The 19,054-nt window shown below is 30.5% G+C and overlaps 1 protein-coding gene across 1 annotated transcript; it reads left to right on the forward strand.

Moving 5' to 3' along the window:
- The first annotated feature begins 4,560 nt into the window (after nt 1-4,560).
- LOC133703632 (cysteine-rich receptor-like protein kinase 25) lies at nt 4,561-13,530 on the forward strand. Its single transcript, XM_062128250.1, has 8 exons — nt 4,561-4,579; nt 6,858-7,532; nt 11,749-11,871; nt 12,094-12,227; nt 12,308-12,518; nt 12,623-12,860; nt 12,974-13,068; nt 13,334-13,530. The coding sequence occupies exons 1-8, from the start codon at nt 4,561-4,563 to the stop codon at nt 13,528-13,530; spliced, it is 1,692 nt and encodes a 563-aa protein (XP_061984234.1).
- The last annotated feature ends 5,524 nt before the right edge of the window (nt 13,531-19,054 follow it).

Consider the following 19,054-nt stretch of genomic DNA (forward strand, 5'->3'; position numbering starts at 1 on the left):
ACCAAGACTCTGTTTGTTTTATAAAAAGTTATTTTTTAAAACATTACTTTACAAACTTTTCTATATTTGTTTATTATTAGAAAAATTAATCAACAAAAAACACTTTTCAGTCAAATAAAAGTTTTGCTTGGTTTATAAGAAAGTATTTTCCTTTTATTTTAGACAGAAAACACTTTTTAAAAATTGTAAAAAAAATTAGAAATATCATATTATTTGCTGATTATATCAAATTTGATCTTCAAACTTTTGATTGCTATATTTTTTTTTGAATTTTTTTTTCAATTTCATCCCTTAGAATTTGATTTAATTTTATTTTTATAGTAATTTTGGTCCTTATTTTTATAATTGTTATTTGTTTTTCTCTTATTATTTTTTTAATTGAAATTTTTTATCTATCAAATTTGGTCCCTTTTTTAAATAATTAATGAAATTGTAATTATTATTATTTTAATTTCATTATCTTTTAATATTTTTATTTGTTAGATTCAATCTCTATTATTTTGATTATTATTTATTTTATTTGAGATAATTTATGAAATAAGATTTTTTTTAATTTAATTCTCATTCAACCTTTTAATTTGTAAGATTTGTTCCTCATTATTTTAATAAACTTGAAAATAAAAAAAAAATTAATAATTTATTTTCCAGTTCATTCTTCATGGTATAACCAAACACTGGAAAGTGTTTTTCAATTTATTTTTCATGACATTGTTAAGTATCAAAAAATAATTCACTTTATATGAATCCACTTTCCAAGAAAATTACTTTCCAAAAGTAAACTATTTTCCAGCAAACAAACGGGGCTCAAGTTAATTTTTTCTTTTTCTATAAATATCTCTTGAATCATTTTATAATTTTGATCTATTTTTTTATTTTACTAATTTTCAACTATGTTTTATAACACACACACACACACACAATTTTGTGTGTGTAAATTGTTTAAAAATACTTTTTTTATACAATTTAATAATTTATAATAATTAAAAAATGAATGAATTAGAGTAAATATTTTTTAATGAATTGAATAATTAATTAACGAAAGAGTAATTTTTATTAAAATGTATATAAATATTTCTTTTTTTACCAAATGAGTGAGATTTTTCATATTATGAAAGAACATAAATATCATTATTGAAATATTAATATAATAATTAAAATAGACATAGAAAAACATAAATGAAAATTGGTAATGTTTTAAAAAAATTGGATCTAATGATTGTTTAAATCATTATTTAATTGTATTACCTTCTTAGAAATGAATTTTTATTATGATTAAAAATCCATTTTAAAATTGATTTTGATGAGTAGAGAAACTACCTTTTTAAATTAAAATTAAGAAATCTCATTTCTATCCTTTTTTGCTTTAAACAAGCCTAATTAATCCATCTGGTTCTAGTCCCATTCGTGTGTTGAATATATTTAAAGAATAACTAATCACCTAAGATGAATAGATTTGGAATTGTGTCACAAAAAGGCCAACCCAAAAATATCAATTTTCCTAAACATATGTGCAAATGTATAAAAAGGCCTCGAATCTTATTAGTTGGGTCCAAGCTCCGAAAAGGTCTTTATGCCTTTAGCCCAAGGATAATGCATAAAAAGGCCTCAAATCTTATTACAAAACAATTCATCAGGACCTCCGATCAAGTCATAGACATAAATGGTCAAAATTAATGTATTGCATCTAACCAAAATAAATGGTCTCGAAAACAATCCTCAGGCCCTCTGAAAGCATCCTCCGATCATGGAACCTCTTACACGACCAAACTCAAGAACGCATACATAAACAAAAGATTAACACCGAAACTCATATTAATTGACTTGTAAAAAATCAAGTCATTCTATAAAAAGCTTAAAACACGCATAAACAAGAAACAAGAACAAATAAATTCACCTTCATTAGAATATTGATGTCCTTAAGTCACCCTAGACTGAAACACACAATAATGTAAAGCAAGACAAAGGAGATACACACACAAAACAAGTTCGAGACGCATGTCCTTTCATTTTATGTTTTTTTTTATATTTTTTTAAATATAAGAAAAAAAAGCATAAACTTAGACGAAGGGAACACTTTTCAAGCCAAAGCACAAAAACAAGCACAAATAATTTTACAAATAAAATAAATATGCATATGTGTGTGAATTTAGGCTTAAAAACCAAAACATAAACATTTAAAAATATGATAAAGTAAGATATTAATAAAAATAGGTTTAACTGTTGAGCTTTTCTGATTATAAAAAATAAAATTTGAGCAATCATTAAAAACGAGCAACCTTGAAAACACAAGAGACACATTCAAGACTTGGTTTAAAGGTTGGAAATTAAGCTGTTTAGGAATAGAAAAGTATATGATAATTCAAAAATTCCAAGATTGAGTTCAATCATATAGAATATCTCAATATGATCAAGTTAACTTGGTTAGTTTAATAATAGCCTTAATGATTGTTAAAACATTTTGAGTATGAAATTAAAAGGAAAAAAAGGATAATTTTTATTAAAAAAAAGGATGAAAATGAAAATAAAAAGGAGGGGAGGGGATGAATTGAAAAAAATAAATTAAAAAAGATATTTTACACTTCATAGTGAAGCTTCATTATCTTTTTCAGGTATTTTAGTTTTATTAGATAATGAACACTGAATTTGTTTTTCTTTTAATATCTACCATATCATATCAAATATAGTTTTTAGATACATGTTGTTATATAAAAAAAATGCTAAAGGAAAAAAATTAAGTGAATTAATTAATCAACAATAAAATCTCTAATTATTGTGTAGCAAATTTTTTTTAAAAAAAATACTGAATTTTTTTTTGCCAAGTTTCTAGCTCGGAGGAGAAGTTTAACACGTAACTGAATAGTAGTACATTATGTGAATCCATCACTCTTGATCCATTTATAAATCTATTCCCACTCAACATCTACTAAATACTAATGTATTTTTTTTATTTGGGGAACAATTGTTTATGAGAAAAACAAATTATTGAAAAATAATATAAATTATATATTAAATTTTAATTTAAAAATTTTAATTTTTAGATTATAATAACTTTTTAATATAATATCAAAGTGTTAATAACTAAAAAATCATAAATTCAAATATCATTATATCATTCTAATTAGTAAAACTTTTCAAATGGATTTCATTTAAATGAACAATATAAATCATAAAATACTAAACTCTATTAAAATTAGCTGATAAAAATTAGCTTGTATATCGTGCGTGGTGGATATATATTATCCTTGAGAAATAACATACGCTGTGCGTGGGGACTTGAGCCGATTGTATAAACGCTTAATATATCAAGGTGGATAAGATCTTCTTTTAATAATAATTATCAATATAATTAAAAGAGACACGATTGTATAGACAATTGTATAAACAGTAAACTGGTTTGATATATTATTTTAAGCGTTTAATTAGTAAATTTATGTTGTAATTCATTAATTAAAGTGCGTGGGGACTTGAGCCGAGGTTGAGGGTTCTAATCCCAGAAGAGGCAATTGAAATCTTTTAAGCAACAGGCTCATTGTTTTTTTTTAATTGAGTTTTTTAGCTTATTTTTTAATATTATATTTTTATTTTTTGGATTTTTTAGCTTTTTTATTTTTTTTCCGGTTATTCATTTAATATAGGATTTATTTTATTTTATTTTTCAGGTTGATGGTAAATCAATATTTTTTATATTTTCTTATCATATAATAAAAAAATTAAGATGATATAATTTTTTTAACTATAATAAAACGACAACATATTAAATTAACTCGGGTTAACACGTGTTAATATATAAAATCTATGACCTTGGTCAAAAGAACATAATAACTTCATAAAAAGTAAATAAAAGAAAAAATATATTGAAACTCAATTCTCAATCAACCCAATATTGAAGAATAAAATTGAAAAAATCAATTAAAAGAGAGAAAAAAACTCAAGTCAATCCAGGTTAATATATCAAACCTGAATCATTAGACTGAGATAACCTAATAGAAAGCAAATCAAAATAAATTATGAAATTCAATTCTCAATCAACCTAATATTGAACGATGAAATTGAAATAAAAAACTGAGTCATCCCAAGCATAGTTATTAAACCCGGATCGGCCCGGCTGGTCGACCCGGGACCTGGTCGACCCAGTGGCCGGACCGGTCCGGGTTAGGAGAAAGACCGGTAAATGTAAAAAACCAGCAAGACTCGGTTGACTCGGCAGGTCGACCCATGACCTGAGCGACCTGGACAAACCCGGACGAGACCCGATGTTTGTAATGCATCAACTGCCATTTGCGAAATCAAAACTCAATCCATGAACACCAATCAACCTAACATTTAAATCCCGCAAAAAAACTAACAAATCTAAGTCAAACTCATGAACGAAACACATAAAACCTAAATAATGAGATCTGCGAGTTACGACTGACTCAGGGGAGTACACCTGAGTTAAAACGAAACAAAACAGAGCAAATAGGGTTTGAGCTAACAAATCTTCCGTTTACCCTCTGATCTGCATCGAAGGCGAGAGCAGGAGAGAGGAGAGGAAGGGATCGAGCAGTGGTTGCTGAGGACATGGCGATCGCCAGTGAAGGTGGGATCTGATGGTGACTGATCGAATCAAAATCGATTTTTTCTTGTAAATCTTTTTTTCAAAAACGGATGAATTCTCTCGCTTAGCTCTGAATTTTTATTTTTATTTTTTTTCCTTTCAGATAGAGAGAGAGTGGGGGGGGGGGGGGGGTGAAGAAACAGTAATGTAAGGCAAGGAGCTCGGGAATTATAGTCAATAACTTGATTGATTGTCTAAGCTACGTGCATGGTTTTTATTTCAATCCATTAAAATAATTATTTGTTTTTTTATTCAAAAAAATTATGAATGCATAAAGTTTATTTTACAGTTTATAATAATAAGAAATAAACTAAAACAAAAGAGTTTTTTCATACTTCCAATGTAAAAAAGTTATGTTTTTTTAAATATGGGATAAAAAAAATTTTGTTTAAATTTTTCAACTTAAAAGGATAACATAGTATCTTTTTAATGTGGGATTTGAAGCTATTTTATATATATACTTTATGTTCACAAGAAAAAAATTAAGTTTTTTCAATGTGGGATAAAAAACTTTTTAAAATATTCTTTTAAACTTCATTATTTACAACATGTATAGCCTATATTTACATTGATTTTTTTTTATTTTTTCATATGAAATATTAAATTTTTATTTTTTTTAATTTTTCAGGGTTGACCCGAGTTGACCCATGAAACCCGGGACCCGATCCCTTGGCCGAGTCAACCCCCGGGCTGGGTTTGATAACTATGATCCCAAGTTAACTCATCAAAACTTTAATTTGGTTCATGAAACTCTGATAACCTCATAGAAAATAATCTAAAACAAATTATAAAGTTTAATTTTCAATCAATCCAAATATTATCAGATAAAATTAAAAAAACAATCAATTACAAAAGAAACCTTAAATAACTTGATTGATTGATTGATTGTAAGGCAAGGCAAGGAGCTCGGGAATTATAGTCAATAACTTGATTGATTGTCTAAGCTACGTGCATGGTTTTTATTTCAATCCATTAAAATAATTATTTGTTTTTTTATTCAAAAAAATTATGAATGCATAAAGTTTATTTTACAGTTTATAATAATAAGAAATAAACTAAAACAAAAGAGTTTTTTCACACTTCCAATGTAAAAAAGTTATGTTTTTTTAAATATGGGATAAAAAAATTTTTGTTTAAATTCTTCAACTTAAAAGGATAACATAGTATCTTTTTAATGTGGGATTTGAAGCTATTTTATATATATACTTTATGTTCACAAGAAAAAAATTAAGTTTTTTCAATGTGGGATAAAAAACTTTTTAAAATATTCTTTTAAACTTCATTATTTACAACATGTATAGCCTATATTTACATTGATTTTTTTTATTTTTTCATATGAAATATGAAATTTTTATTTTTTTTAATTTTTCAGGGTTGACCCGAGTTGACCCATGAAACCCGGGACCCGATCCCTTGGCCGAGTCAACCCCCGGGCTGGGTTTGATAACTATGATCCCAAGTTAACTCATCAAAACTTTGATTTGGTTCATGAAACTCTGATAACCTCATAGAAAATAATCTAAAACAAATTATAAAGTTTAATTTTCAATCAATCCAAATATTATCAGATAAAATTAAAAAAACAATCAATTACAAAAGAAACCTTAAAAAAAAATCTTAAGTAACTGGGTTAATATGCAAAACTTAATCATGAGATTTAGATAATTTTATTAGAAATAAATTGAAATAATTTATAAAGCTTAATTCTCGATAAATTTAATATTAAAAAATATTTTTTAATAAATAATTTTTTTGGGAGGAGGGAAGAATGATTTCCCCTCCTCAGTTAATCTTTGTTAATTATTATTTTATTGTTAATTTTTTTGACACCTTCTCTTCTTTACAGCCTCTTGACTTTAACGCCGCTGCAATATCATATTGCAATGAAAATTTCAACAAGGAGAAAAGTCACCAACATGCTGCTATACGTATTTAGTCAGAATTTTGAAACTCTTTAAGGCCGGAAGCTGTCAAGGGTAGTTGTATCTACCTTTTGCAATATATATTACTAATAACTGATGATGTTTCATTTCAAACCTCCATGGCCCAATCTAAAGAAAACAAAAAAATCTTGTCTTTACTTCATCAAATACATTCCATAACCATATCCTCGCCTCACCATTTTCTCTCAAGTTAATCCTGATGAAAATTATGTTTCTTCTACTCAATCCCACATCCTTTCTTTCAGTTCTGATCACAATTATTACCCTTATAAGCTCAATTGCTAGCCAACCAGCTAACACTTACCCCTTCTGTTCAGATCCTCAAAATATCACAGAGAATGCTAGTTACACTTCAAACCTTAGCGCCCTCTTGAGTTCTTTATCCTCCAAGGCCTCCCTGAACAGCTTCTATGCAGACAGTTCTAATGGTATTTACAGTCTATACCTTTGCAGGGGTGATGTTTCAAGCAATACCTGTCAAACCTGCATTAACAATGCTACTCGAGAAATCCAACGGCGATGTGCTTCTAATGGAACTGCAATCATTTGGTACGATGATCAGTGCATGCTACGTTACTCGAATAAAAACTTTCATGGAGTTTATCAGACTTATCCAAGATTATTCATGTGGAATAACGAGAATACTACATCACCAGATGAACAGAATTTTGGTGCGCTCAGTTTGATATACACGCTGATAGAAGATATTGTTCCATATACAGATATGATGTTCGGGACTAATCAATCAGCGAGTCATGATGGGTCTCAAAAAAGATATGCTTTGGCGCAGTGTAGTAGAGATATAAATAGTGGTGATTGTAGTTCATGTTTGGGAATCTTAAGGGATGCTGTGACACAGTGTTGCCAAGCTAAGAGAGGTTGGCGTATTTTCGCCCCAAGTTGTAGTTTAAGGTATGAGGAATATCCATTCTATCAGCTGCCATCAACGCCGGTACCGGTTCCTTCTGCCCAAGTGCCAGAGCCAGTGCCCGGTAAGTCAAATACGAAAACTTTGTTGGTAAGAAATTAGATTGCTGGTCCATTCACGTGTTGTGAAAATTTGAAAGATTTTTTTTCTCGTTTGAACTGTATTATACTTACCCTGGTTTAAATAGAATTAGGTGAATAGGTAGTTTAGGCTATTTTTCTCTCTATTTGTTTCAAATTTAGCAGGCTAGCTTTGGACATAAGCTAGCATCACCAAGGAGTAACTAATCCACTGAATTATTATGTACAATGAAATGGATAGATCTTTTAAAGAAGGAAGACTAAATTCATCCTGAGTGGTTTCAAAAAATCTAATGATGTTAGGCTATGATAATTTACTGTTTAAGAAGCTGCATACTTTTATTGAAAGAATGATGGGTGTGGTGTGTGGTAGAAGATAAAAAATAGTAATATAAAATAAAGAACTCAAGAATAAGATTACTGAGGAGGGTATTCTTTTATTAAGTGTTTCTCTTCAAGTTCTCTTAGTTAATCTTTTTTTTTTTTTGTACTTTTAATAATGCTGAATTAAAAGCTTTTAGACAATCAAGAAATTAAATTAATATAAAAAAATCATAATCTGAATAGGAATTGTATTATGCCGACTAAACCAATTGACTGTTTCAACTTATTCTACCTAGTTGCTCTGTCTCAACTAGTCGACCGTTTATAACCGGTTGACCGGTTCAACTAATTTTTAGAAATCAGTTTACTTTTAATATCCCCTCTTAAATTTAATTTCTTCATAACTCCCAACACATCTCTCATCTTAATAAAAACATCATATTTGAGTGACTTTGTGAATATATATGCAACTTGGTCTTGTGTCTTAGCATACTTGACTTCAACTTCCTTGTTTGCAATGCAATCTCGTAAATAATGAAATCTTGTGTCAATATGCTTACTTTTATCATGAAATATTGGATTCTTTGCTAATGCAATGACTGATGAGTTGTCCATATAAATTTCAGTAGGCTTTTCTTGTGGCATTCACAATTCCTTCAGTAATCTTCTTAGTCATATGAAATGACAAACACATGATGTACTAGCTACATATTCAGTTTCACATGTTGAAAAAGTGACTATGGATTGCTTATTTGAACTCCATGTGAATGTTGCATCTCTCATATAGAAAACAAAAATCGTAATGCTCTTTCTATCATTCATACATCTAAGCCAAATCATTATCATTATAACCCACAAGTTCAAAGCTATTAGAATAACCATAAAATAAGCCAAAATATCCAATACCTTTGATATACCAAAGAATTTGCTTCAATATCTAGAAGGTGTCTCCATAAATCAACTCACAAGTCCCACTCTAAATTGTTTTTTGAACAAATGCATGTCAAATATCTAAAACTCTAAACTAAGTTTTTGAAAGTTGTAGTTATCTTCTCTCCTTCATCATTCTTTGACATCTTTACTTCACATTCAACCAGAGTATTTACTCTTGCACAATCCTCCATATTAAACTTCTTGAGAACATCCTTTGCAAACTTCTCTTGATTCTAAAGATTTTATTTTCTCTTTGTTTGATCTCAATCCCTAAGTAGTAGGACATGAGACCAATATCCGTTATCTCAAAATCCTTGATCATTGTTTGCTTGAAGTCTCCAAACATATTTGGATTATTTCATGTAAAGATCAAATCATCCACATATAAACATACAATAAGAGTATCACCACTCTCTTTGATCTTTACATATATAACATATTCATGAGGGCATTTAACAAATATATTCTTTAAGAAATATCCATCAATGTGACTGTATCAAGCCCCTGGGGCTTGCTTCAATCCATACGAGGCTTTGTTCAACCTTAATACTTTGTCTTCATGTCTCTTCACTTCATATCTCATAGGTTGCTTAATGTAGACCTCTTCTTCAAGAAAAACATTAAGAAAAGCTTATTTGACACCCATTTGATAGATTCTCCGACTATGTTGGGCAGTTATGGCAATGATTAATCAAATCGTCTCCAATCTAGCAACTGGAGCAAACACTTCATCATAGTCAATTTCATGCTTTTGATTATAGACTTTTATCACTAACCTTGCCTTCTATCTTTCCACCTTTCATTTGACATTCTTTTTTTCTTTGTAGATCCACTTGACACCTATTGTCTTCTTTCTATTTGGTCTATGAATCAATCTTCATGTGTCATTCTTCTCAATTGATGCAATCTCCTCACCCATGACAATTCTCCATTTGACATTCTTTATTGCTTCTTCAAACACTACAGGATCACATGTAGTAAGGTGACAATATAATATTACATCATTATCAATTGAATTAGTTACCTTATATAAGTCATCGAGAATCTTAATCTTTCTTAGTAGACATGATGGAGTGCTACTATTTGAGCTTCCACTAGAAAAAGAAGAAGAATTAGAAGAAGAAGAAGAAAAAGAAAAAGTTGAAAAAGGAGAAGTTGAGCTCATTGGTGTTTGTGGAGATGTAACTATAGGTTCTTGATGATCTTCATATCTTTCATCTTTTTCATCAAGAATTGGTAGGAAGTTATATTTCTCATCATCATCTACCTACCACTCTCATGCTTCTTCTTCATTGAACTCAACATCTCTATTAATCACCATTTTTTCTTCATTAGGGTTGTAAAGTTTGTATCCTTTTGACTTTTGATTATAGCCCATAAAGATCATCTTTTTGCTTTTACCATCTAGTTTGGTCCTTACTTGATCATCTACATGCAAGTAAGAGACACTTGGCTTTCTTCCATTTCATGCTTCTTGTGTTCATCTACTTAAGCCTTTAGTATGACACCTATTTGACAAGTAGATAGCACAATCTACAACTTCAACCCAAAACTCTTTAGGCATCTTTTTGGTTTTAAGCATGCTTCTTGTCATGTTGAGGATGCTTCTATTCTTTCTCTCTACCACGTTATTTTGTTGTGGGATCTAGGTAGACATAGTTAGAAGTCTCTTTATACCATAATCTTCACAAAACTCATTAAAATTAATATAACAAAATTCACTTCCTTATCTGTCCTAAGTGATTTTATAGAATAACCACTTTTTTTTTCAATTAATTCCTTAAACTTCATAAAACAACTAAACATATTAGACTTTTTTTTTAAGAAGTATACCCAAGTTTTTCTACTATAATCATCAATAAAAAGTAGAAAATACAAATTTTTATCAAACAAACATGGTTTGATAGGACCACGAACATTGACATGTATTTCTTGTAGGAATTGATATGCTCTTGATGTTGACTCTTTCAAAAAGCTCTTTGGAAATTGCTTGCCTACTAAACATCCTCCACACAACTGATTTGGATGTATAATGGATGGTAGACCCTTCAACATCTCCTTTTGTGCCATCATCTTCAAGCTATCAAAGTTTACATACCAAAGTCTCATATGTCGAAGCCAAGTTTCATCCTTCACACATACATTTAGGCATTTAGGCACATCCATTTCTATGTTTAGCAAGAATATTCTATTCTTTGTCTTGGTTACCTTTGCAATTATAACTATTTTAGCTATTCTCTCTCTTTTGTACTTCTTAATAATGTTGAATCACAAGTCTTTTTATAGGCATAGAGTCCAAGACAACCAAGGAATTAAACTAATACAAGAAAATCCTAATCTGAATAGCAATTGTATTATACAGACTGAACCGATCAATTGTTTCAACTTATTCCACCAGGTTGCTATGTCTCAATTAGTCGATCATTTCTAACCAGTCGATCGGTTCAACTAATTTCCAGAAAGCAGTATACTTTCAACAACTTTCTCGTTCGGTGTCTACTGCAATTATATTCAGTGATACTGCTATTGCTTTTTGATGGAATTCTACAATTTGTTCATGTATACTCGCTGCTCTTTACAATCATTGCATAATTCTGCCTCTAAAAAATACAGCTGTGATAGCTGGATATTTCTCTTAATATGGTCTGTTGCAATTTTCCTATGTTCTTACTACTGGTAATGGCTGCAATTCTGACACCACAATTATGTTATGATTTGTGGTGTTGATTTTAATAGATATATCTCAGGTCTGGAATTTTGTAGATAGACATATTGCTCCAGGAAATCGGATAGATATATCTAGCTGCAGCAGCAAAGCATAGACATCACTTTATCAGGAACTCGGATAGGCTATTGACTAGCTAGCTGTTCCTATTTCATATGATAGGAATACATTCCTTTTGTTGGTTATTAGTTATTAATGATAATATCATGCAATTTCAGGAGGAAATGGAGGGAGCAATACGACTATTATTGTGATTGCTACTGTTGTATCATCATTAGCTGTAGCTGTTGCTCTCTTGCTGTTCTGGTATTTTTCATGCTGGAAAGGGGCAAGACGAACAGGTAGATAAACAATATATGGGTAACTAATTAAGCTTTTAATTTAATCTTTGGTGTGAAATTGTCATTAGATTAATGTATGAAATTGTCATTAAACGATATATGTGTAACTAATTAAGATTTTAATTTAATCTTTGGTGTCAAATTGACTTGTTATTCAAGAGGAGGAAAGAAGCCAAGAAATTCTATTACGAGAAAATTCAAATCACTGCTATCTGAATGAAGGAGAATTGCCTATTACCGGTTATGACAATGGTGAACAAATGCATTACTTCAATTTGACGACCATAAGGTTAGCTACAAACAATTTCTCTGATGAAAATAAGCTTGGAGAAGGAGGTTTTGGCCCAGTTTACAAGGTTCAGATCCCAATATGTTTCTCTTGTAATCTTCTAGTACTCAATACTAAATGTTATTAATAGGAACTTCAAAACTTCAGGGAATTCTTCCTGCTGGAGAAGAAATAGCAGTCAAAAGGCTTTCCATGGTATCAAAACAAGGTCTTGAAGAATTTAAAAATGAAGTGATGGTCATCGCTAAACTTCAGCACAAAAATCTTGTAAGGTTGTTGGGATATTGCTTGGAAGGAGATGAAAAGCTTCTTGTCTATGAGTTCCTGGCAAACACAAGCCTTGATGCCTTCCTGTTTGGTTTGCTTTCTATCCCTCTCATAGTTTTCCCATTTTTTTCTAAATTTATGCATCCACTTCTACCACCGAATGGAGTTTCCTTGTCATTTCCTTTGTGAAGACAGATCCAAAGAAAAGTAGGGAACTCGACTGGCCAAAGCGTGCAAATATTATATCAGGAACAGCAAGGGGCCTGCAGTATCTACATGAAGACTCTAGACTCAAAATCGTACACCGTGATATGAAAGCAAGCAATATCTTGTTGGATGATCAGATGAACCCAAAGATATCAGACTTTGGCACTGCAAGAATTTTCGGAGGGAATCAACTTGAGGCCAACACTAACAAAGTTGTTGGCACATTGTAAGTCCATTTCCTTCATATTAATTCCTATAAATAATACGAGTATGAGAATCATCTGGTAACCTTCACTGTCCTCCACTCAATTTGATGCGGTAATTATTTTTCTTGAGCAGTGGATACATGGCACCAGAATATGCACTGGAGGGAATAATTTCAACGAAGTCAGATGTTTACAGCTTTGGAATCCTGTTGTTAGAAATCATTACTGGTAAAAAGAACAGAGGTTTCTACAGCCAATATCAAGCCCAAAGCCTCCTCTTACATGTAAAAACTCTCTTCTTACTGAACCTTTTATCAATTCAACATTAACATGTATAAAATATCTCTGATCCTGAAATTTATGTACCCTGAACAGGCCTGGCAGCTGTGGAATGAAGGCAGAGGAAAGGAGTTGATAGACAAAAATATAATCGACTCTTGTCCAGTAAGTGAGGCTTTGAGATGGATCCATATTGCATTACTTTGTGTTCAAGATGATCCTGCACGTAGGCCAACCATGTCATTAGTTGTTCTCATGCTTGGAAGTAATGCTGTAAATCTTCCCCAACCATCAACAGGTCCAAAATCTCTGGTTAAATTTACCTCAATCCTGTCTCATCAGTCTTCAGCATCTGTGTCAGGATCAAGTTTTCTTGCATCTGATCAATCTACAGCTAGTGCTTCTTGGTAGTTAAGAAATTTATTACATGGTTTCTTTGTAGCTAAGTGTGGTTTGTTTTTGTAAACACTAATACTCTGACAGAAATTTTGGTGCGTTCATGATTGTAGTAGGTTTCTCTATAAGCTTTCGTGATGTTGTATAATATCATTTCATTTCTTCACATTCTCTTCATCATTTATGTCATATATGTTTGATCAGGTTCTCAATGTATCAGAAGTTTAAATTACAATGTTTATTTCTTCATATATTTGTTATTCTTACTCTATTTTAGGGATGAGAAAAAAACTAAAAAACAGATTAAACTAAGAAAACCGAAAAAAAAAACTGAAAAAACCGAACTGTAAAAAAAAACCGATTAGAATATTTAAAAAACCGACCGGTTTGGTTTGGTTCCTGTTCCATAAGCCTGAAACCGAAAAATCAAACTGAACCGGAAAAAATTGAGCCAAACTGAAACCAAATCCATTGGAAATTTCAAAAAAAAAACCCCAAAAACCAATATAATTTTTTGTTTTTAATATAAAATAACCAAACCAAAACTGGTCGGTTTAAACCCATTTTTGTTCTAAAATAACCGAATCAAACCGAACCGAAATCAATCGGTTTGACCGGGTTTTGTTCTAAAATAACTGAACCAAACTGAAATCGGTCGGTTTGAATTGATTTCGTTTCTATTTTTTTCTAAAAAAATTATTTTGATTATTTTTATAAATAAAAACCGAATCAAACTAAAAATAATCACCACCTATACTCTATTTTTGCCATCACCATGCATGAGACAATCAATGACATTAATTTTTTAAAGGAAAATTATTCCGCGAGCGACCTCCTTTTTTATTTAATTCTGAGGTATGATTCTCCTTCCTTAGAGTATCTCCAATGGAGAAGCTAAATGGATAGCCAAAAATAAAAAATTAATATTTTAACTTTTCTTTGCTTGTTTTTCATGCTCCAAAGAGAAAGCCAAACAAAATGTTAAAATGCATTTTCTTTCTCACAAATGTTATTCCTACATATCTCTCAAAAGAACCAAAACTAACAAAGTGGGGCCAATAAAAGAATAAGCCAATTAAATCTAGTCATGTGAGAAAAAAAATAACATCAAAATCATTAAAAAAAATAAAACACTTATTTATTCCACTCTAATAAAATTGGCTTTTCAAATAGCTTTTTTCCATTGAATATGCATTGTAAAAAAAGCTATATTTATACTATTCAAAATTTTATTTTATCAATTTACCTCTTTGAAATAGCATCTCCTCTTGCGAATGTGTTGTATCCGTGGATATGGGTGATTATATCTTTTTAAATATATTTTGTTATAATTTTTGCAATTAATATTGCGGCAGCCTTAAAAAAAAAAACTAATCAATGAAAAAAAAATTGGTATCTTATTGTTAGTTGAGAAAAGTTTTATTTAAGCATAAACACTTATTATTATTATGAATATTAAAAATCCTAACTGGTTAGTATAAATTTTATAGTATAGAACTGGTTAAAAAAAAAATATTATCATCTTTTAAAAAATATTACAAAGGAGTTTGAACAAATATCAAATTAATAAGAATAAAATAAAAAAATTGACATAAAAATGTATTTTGCCAAACACTTGACTCAAAATAAATTAAATTGTTTTTTTAGGTTGGTTCTGAACCGGCCTGTACAGGGTGGGCTGAACCTAGCCGGTTCAGGCTGATCACTGGTCCAAACCAGTGACCTGCTGGTCACTTTGCACAGTGACAGGGTAATTATATTTCTAAGGGGAGGGAAAACGAAAGCTTACCTGTGTAGCTGGGAACGAAGCCGAAGATGATGGTGTATTGGACGATGCTCTCTCTGCTCCTCTTTTCGTTTGTTTCCCTCTGGTTGTTCTTTTATTCGGCTCTGTTTTCTCTGTTCGTATTCTCTGGTCCCTCTCCCTCTTCGTTTCTGTCCCTGTTTATGTTTGTTTGCTTCTCTCTCTACTGGATTTTTTTCCGGTCTTCCTCTCTATTTTTTTTTCTTCCTCTCTCCCCTCTGTCATGGCCTTTCTCTGGCTTTTATAGCCAGAGAATGCCATGCGATCGCCTCCAGATAATGAGGCGACCTTGCATGGACTTTAATGTAGGAGAAACGGTCAGCGACTCTTCGTGGACATTTAGCAGGCGTGGCGCGGTGTTTCTTTCCCCTGGTTTGGCAACGTGAAGAAGACGAACAGTGTCTTTTAGAAACGGCGCCGTTTTTGGGTTTCGAATGGCCATTTTCGATTTGGTCATTCACATTTTGAAATTTTGTAATCAAGCCTCTGGATAAATTGTAATTGGACCCCTTCATTTCAGCGTCATTCACAAAATGGTCCTCAGATTTTAATTCATTGCAATGTTAACCCTAAACAGCCCTAAACTTTGGTATTTCTTCAATTAAGCCCCTGATTTCATTAACTAAACTAATTTCAAGTTCAATTAAGTCCCCAAGCTTATCAATTTTTCATTTAAGCTCTTTATTTGATTAATTAAACTACTTCAAAGTTTAATTAAGTCCCTAAACTTTCAATTTATATTGTCTTGACCCAAATTTCAATTTATTCTTCATTCATTTTGTTTTGTTTTATTTCATTCATTTTTTTCTTTTTCTTTTTTTTATTTCATTCATTTTTTTCATTTTTTTTATCATCACTTATTTTATTTTATGTTTTCTATTATTTTTATAGAAAATAAAATTAAAATAAAATAAGATAAAATAAAAATAAAAAGAGTAAAAAATTAGGTTATGACAGTTGCCCCATTTTTATAATATTTACGATGTAAAGACACTGGAAAGTTTTGTTTTCTTTTGGCTTTGCGTAGCAAATTTTAAAAGAAAAGTAGATATAAAAAAGAAGTTGGAAATATAAAAAGTAGAAAAATAGGTTTTTTAGAAATGATCTCATTGTAAAGGGTGACCTACCCATATAGAAAATAAAAAGGTGGAAAATACAAAGATTTTAAAAAAAAGGTCTTATTGGAATAGGTGACTTGCCTAGGTGGAAAAATACAGAGATTTTTCAGAAGTTGTCTCATTATAATGGAAAACCTGAAAAATGCAAGGATTTTTCAAAAATGATCTCATTGTAATGGGTGACCTGCTCAGATGAAAAAATACAAATATGTTTCAGAAAGGGTCTCATTGGAAAAGTATGATGATTTTTCAGAAGTGGTCTCATTGTAATGGTGACCTGCCTAGGTGAAAAAATACGAGGATTTTTCAGAAAGAGTCTCATTGTAATGAGTGACCTACCTGAGTGAAAAAATACAAAGATTTTTCAGAAGTGGTCTCATTGTAATGAGTGACCTATCCAGGTGAACAAATACAAAGATTTTTCGATAGGGGGGCTAATTCTCATTGGTGGCGTGCCCAGGTCAAAATTTTCTCAAAAAGTAAAATTTTCAAAAGTATTTTCAATTCGAGGTGGCTTTCCTTTTGATGGATCCTGTTAGAGATTTCTCCTACAAAACACATTGTTTAATGTTTTAGAGTTAGATGATATGCATGCATCTTTACCTAATTTGAAATATATGCCCCAATTTCTTCTCGATCTTCTTGTTGCTTGATTGGTGAGGACTTGTTATTTCTGATTTGGGTCATCTTTGTCGTTTGGCTTCTGGCCCACTCGAGTTGGCTCATGTAAGCCTTTATGGTGTCCATCGTGACCCATTTACTCGCTGGAAATTCTCTATTTTATTGATCATTTTGAAAGGATCATTCATTAATTCCTTGCCTCAGTACCGACAACATTTGGTGTCACTCATTAAAAAGACCAAACTGCATTTTGTAAGCAAGAATGCCCCCTTGTCTCGTTGTAGAAAATTTTCTTTCCTTTTTTTTCATTACCCGAAGAGATCAAATCCCCTTATAAACACAATATTGCCCCCTTGTATGGGTCATTGCATCCTAAGTATGCTTTGTTAGCAACTCAAACAAATGATGGTTTTGAGTAACCTTTTTTTTCCTTTCTCTTTTTTGATTTTGGTAAAAGAATCTTTATCTATAATGAATCTTGAAATCATGATCTTACCTTTTGAAAACAAAAATTGTTTTGATGTGAGTTTAAAACAATTTGCTTTTGAAATCTTGCAACTCCCTAGTTATTTTTCTTAGAAATGACAAACTCCTTTTTCCATAATAATAGATTGATTTTGCTAACACCCTTTGTTGTTGGCTTCAAGATTGTTTGTCTATATAGCATGAACATAGCCGTCTACTCGTGCTTTCTCATATGACTCTTTTATGATATTGCAAGCATGATTAAGAAAAAAAAGTCATATTTTTAGACACCTACATGCTGCTATACGTCTTTAGTCAGAATATGTATTCTTATTCATACTAGTTGTTCTCATAAATTATAAGCATGCAACAATTGTATTCTTATTAGTAAAACAAGTGAATGGTGGTCTATTTAAAAAAAAATGAATTGGGACAATCAAGTACAACAAAAAATCAAGATGATATAATTTTTAAAAAAATATTGAAATGACAACATATTAGATTGACTCGGGTTAACACAAGTGATTATATAAAATTTATGATCTTAGTCAAAAGAACATAACAACATTATAGAAAGTAAATAAAAGAAAAAATATATTGAAACTCAATTTTCAATCAACCTACTGTTGAAGAATAAAATTGAAAAATCAATTAAAAAGGAAAAAAAATTTAAGTTAACCTAGGTTAATATATCAAACCTAGATCATTAAACTAAGATAACCTAATAGAAAGCAAATTAAAAGAAATTATGAAACTTAATTTTCAATCAACCCAATATTGAACGATGAAAGTGAAAGAAAAAAACTGAGTTATCTCAAGTTAATCCGTCAAAATCTTGACTTGGTTCATGAGACTCTGATAACCTCATAGAAAGCAATCCAAAACAAAAAAAACATAACAATTAGAAGAACAAGGATAAAAATTAAAATACCAAAAAAAAAATTATTTTTGATTGAAGGCTGTATTTAAAAAGAAAAATCAATTGAATAAAAAAATCAAAATAATGAGGATGAAAATTAAAATAAAAAATAAAAACATATTTTTTATTGAAATGTGAAATTGAAAAGAAAAATGAATTTAACAAATTAAAGGCCTAAAAAATCAGAAGAATGAGGATCAAATTGGAGAATATAATATTTAGTAAATTGAGATTGAATGATGAAATTGAAAACAAATAAAACTTCTACAAAAAAACGAAGAATAAAAACTATAAATCAAAAGATTAAGGAATAAAGTAGAAATACCAATAACAAAGAAGGGCAAGTTGTAACTTTTAGAGGAGGAGAGAGAAAAGAAAAGAAAAGAAAGGTCCACCAACAACAAACCAGATCATTATCGTTAACATGCGTCGTCCAACCAAGAAAGAACATGATGGTGCTTTTAACAACTTGATGAAAAGGAATTTTTGGATGCTGAGTGGCATCGCCTAAACTACGTGGGCGCCTTCCATGCATTTGGAAGTGTGCTTCATGCACACCAACCTTTTTTATGTTATTATTTTCTCTCTTTATGAAAAGACTCAATTGCCCTA

This window comes from Populus nigra, chromosome 9, assembly GCF_951802175.1.
Source record: "Populus nigra chromosome 9, ddPopNigr1.1, whole genome shotgun sequence".
Lineage (NCBI taxonomy): Eukaryota > Viridiplantae > Streptophyta > Magnoliopsida > Malpighiales > Salicaceae > Populus > Populus nigra.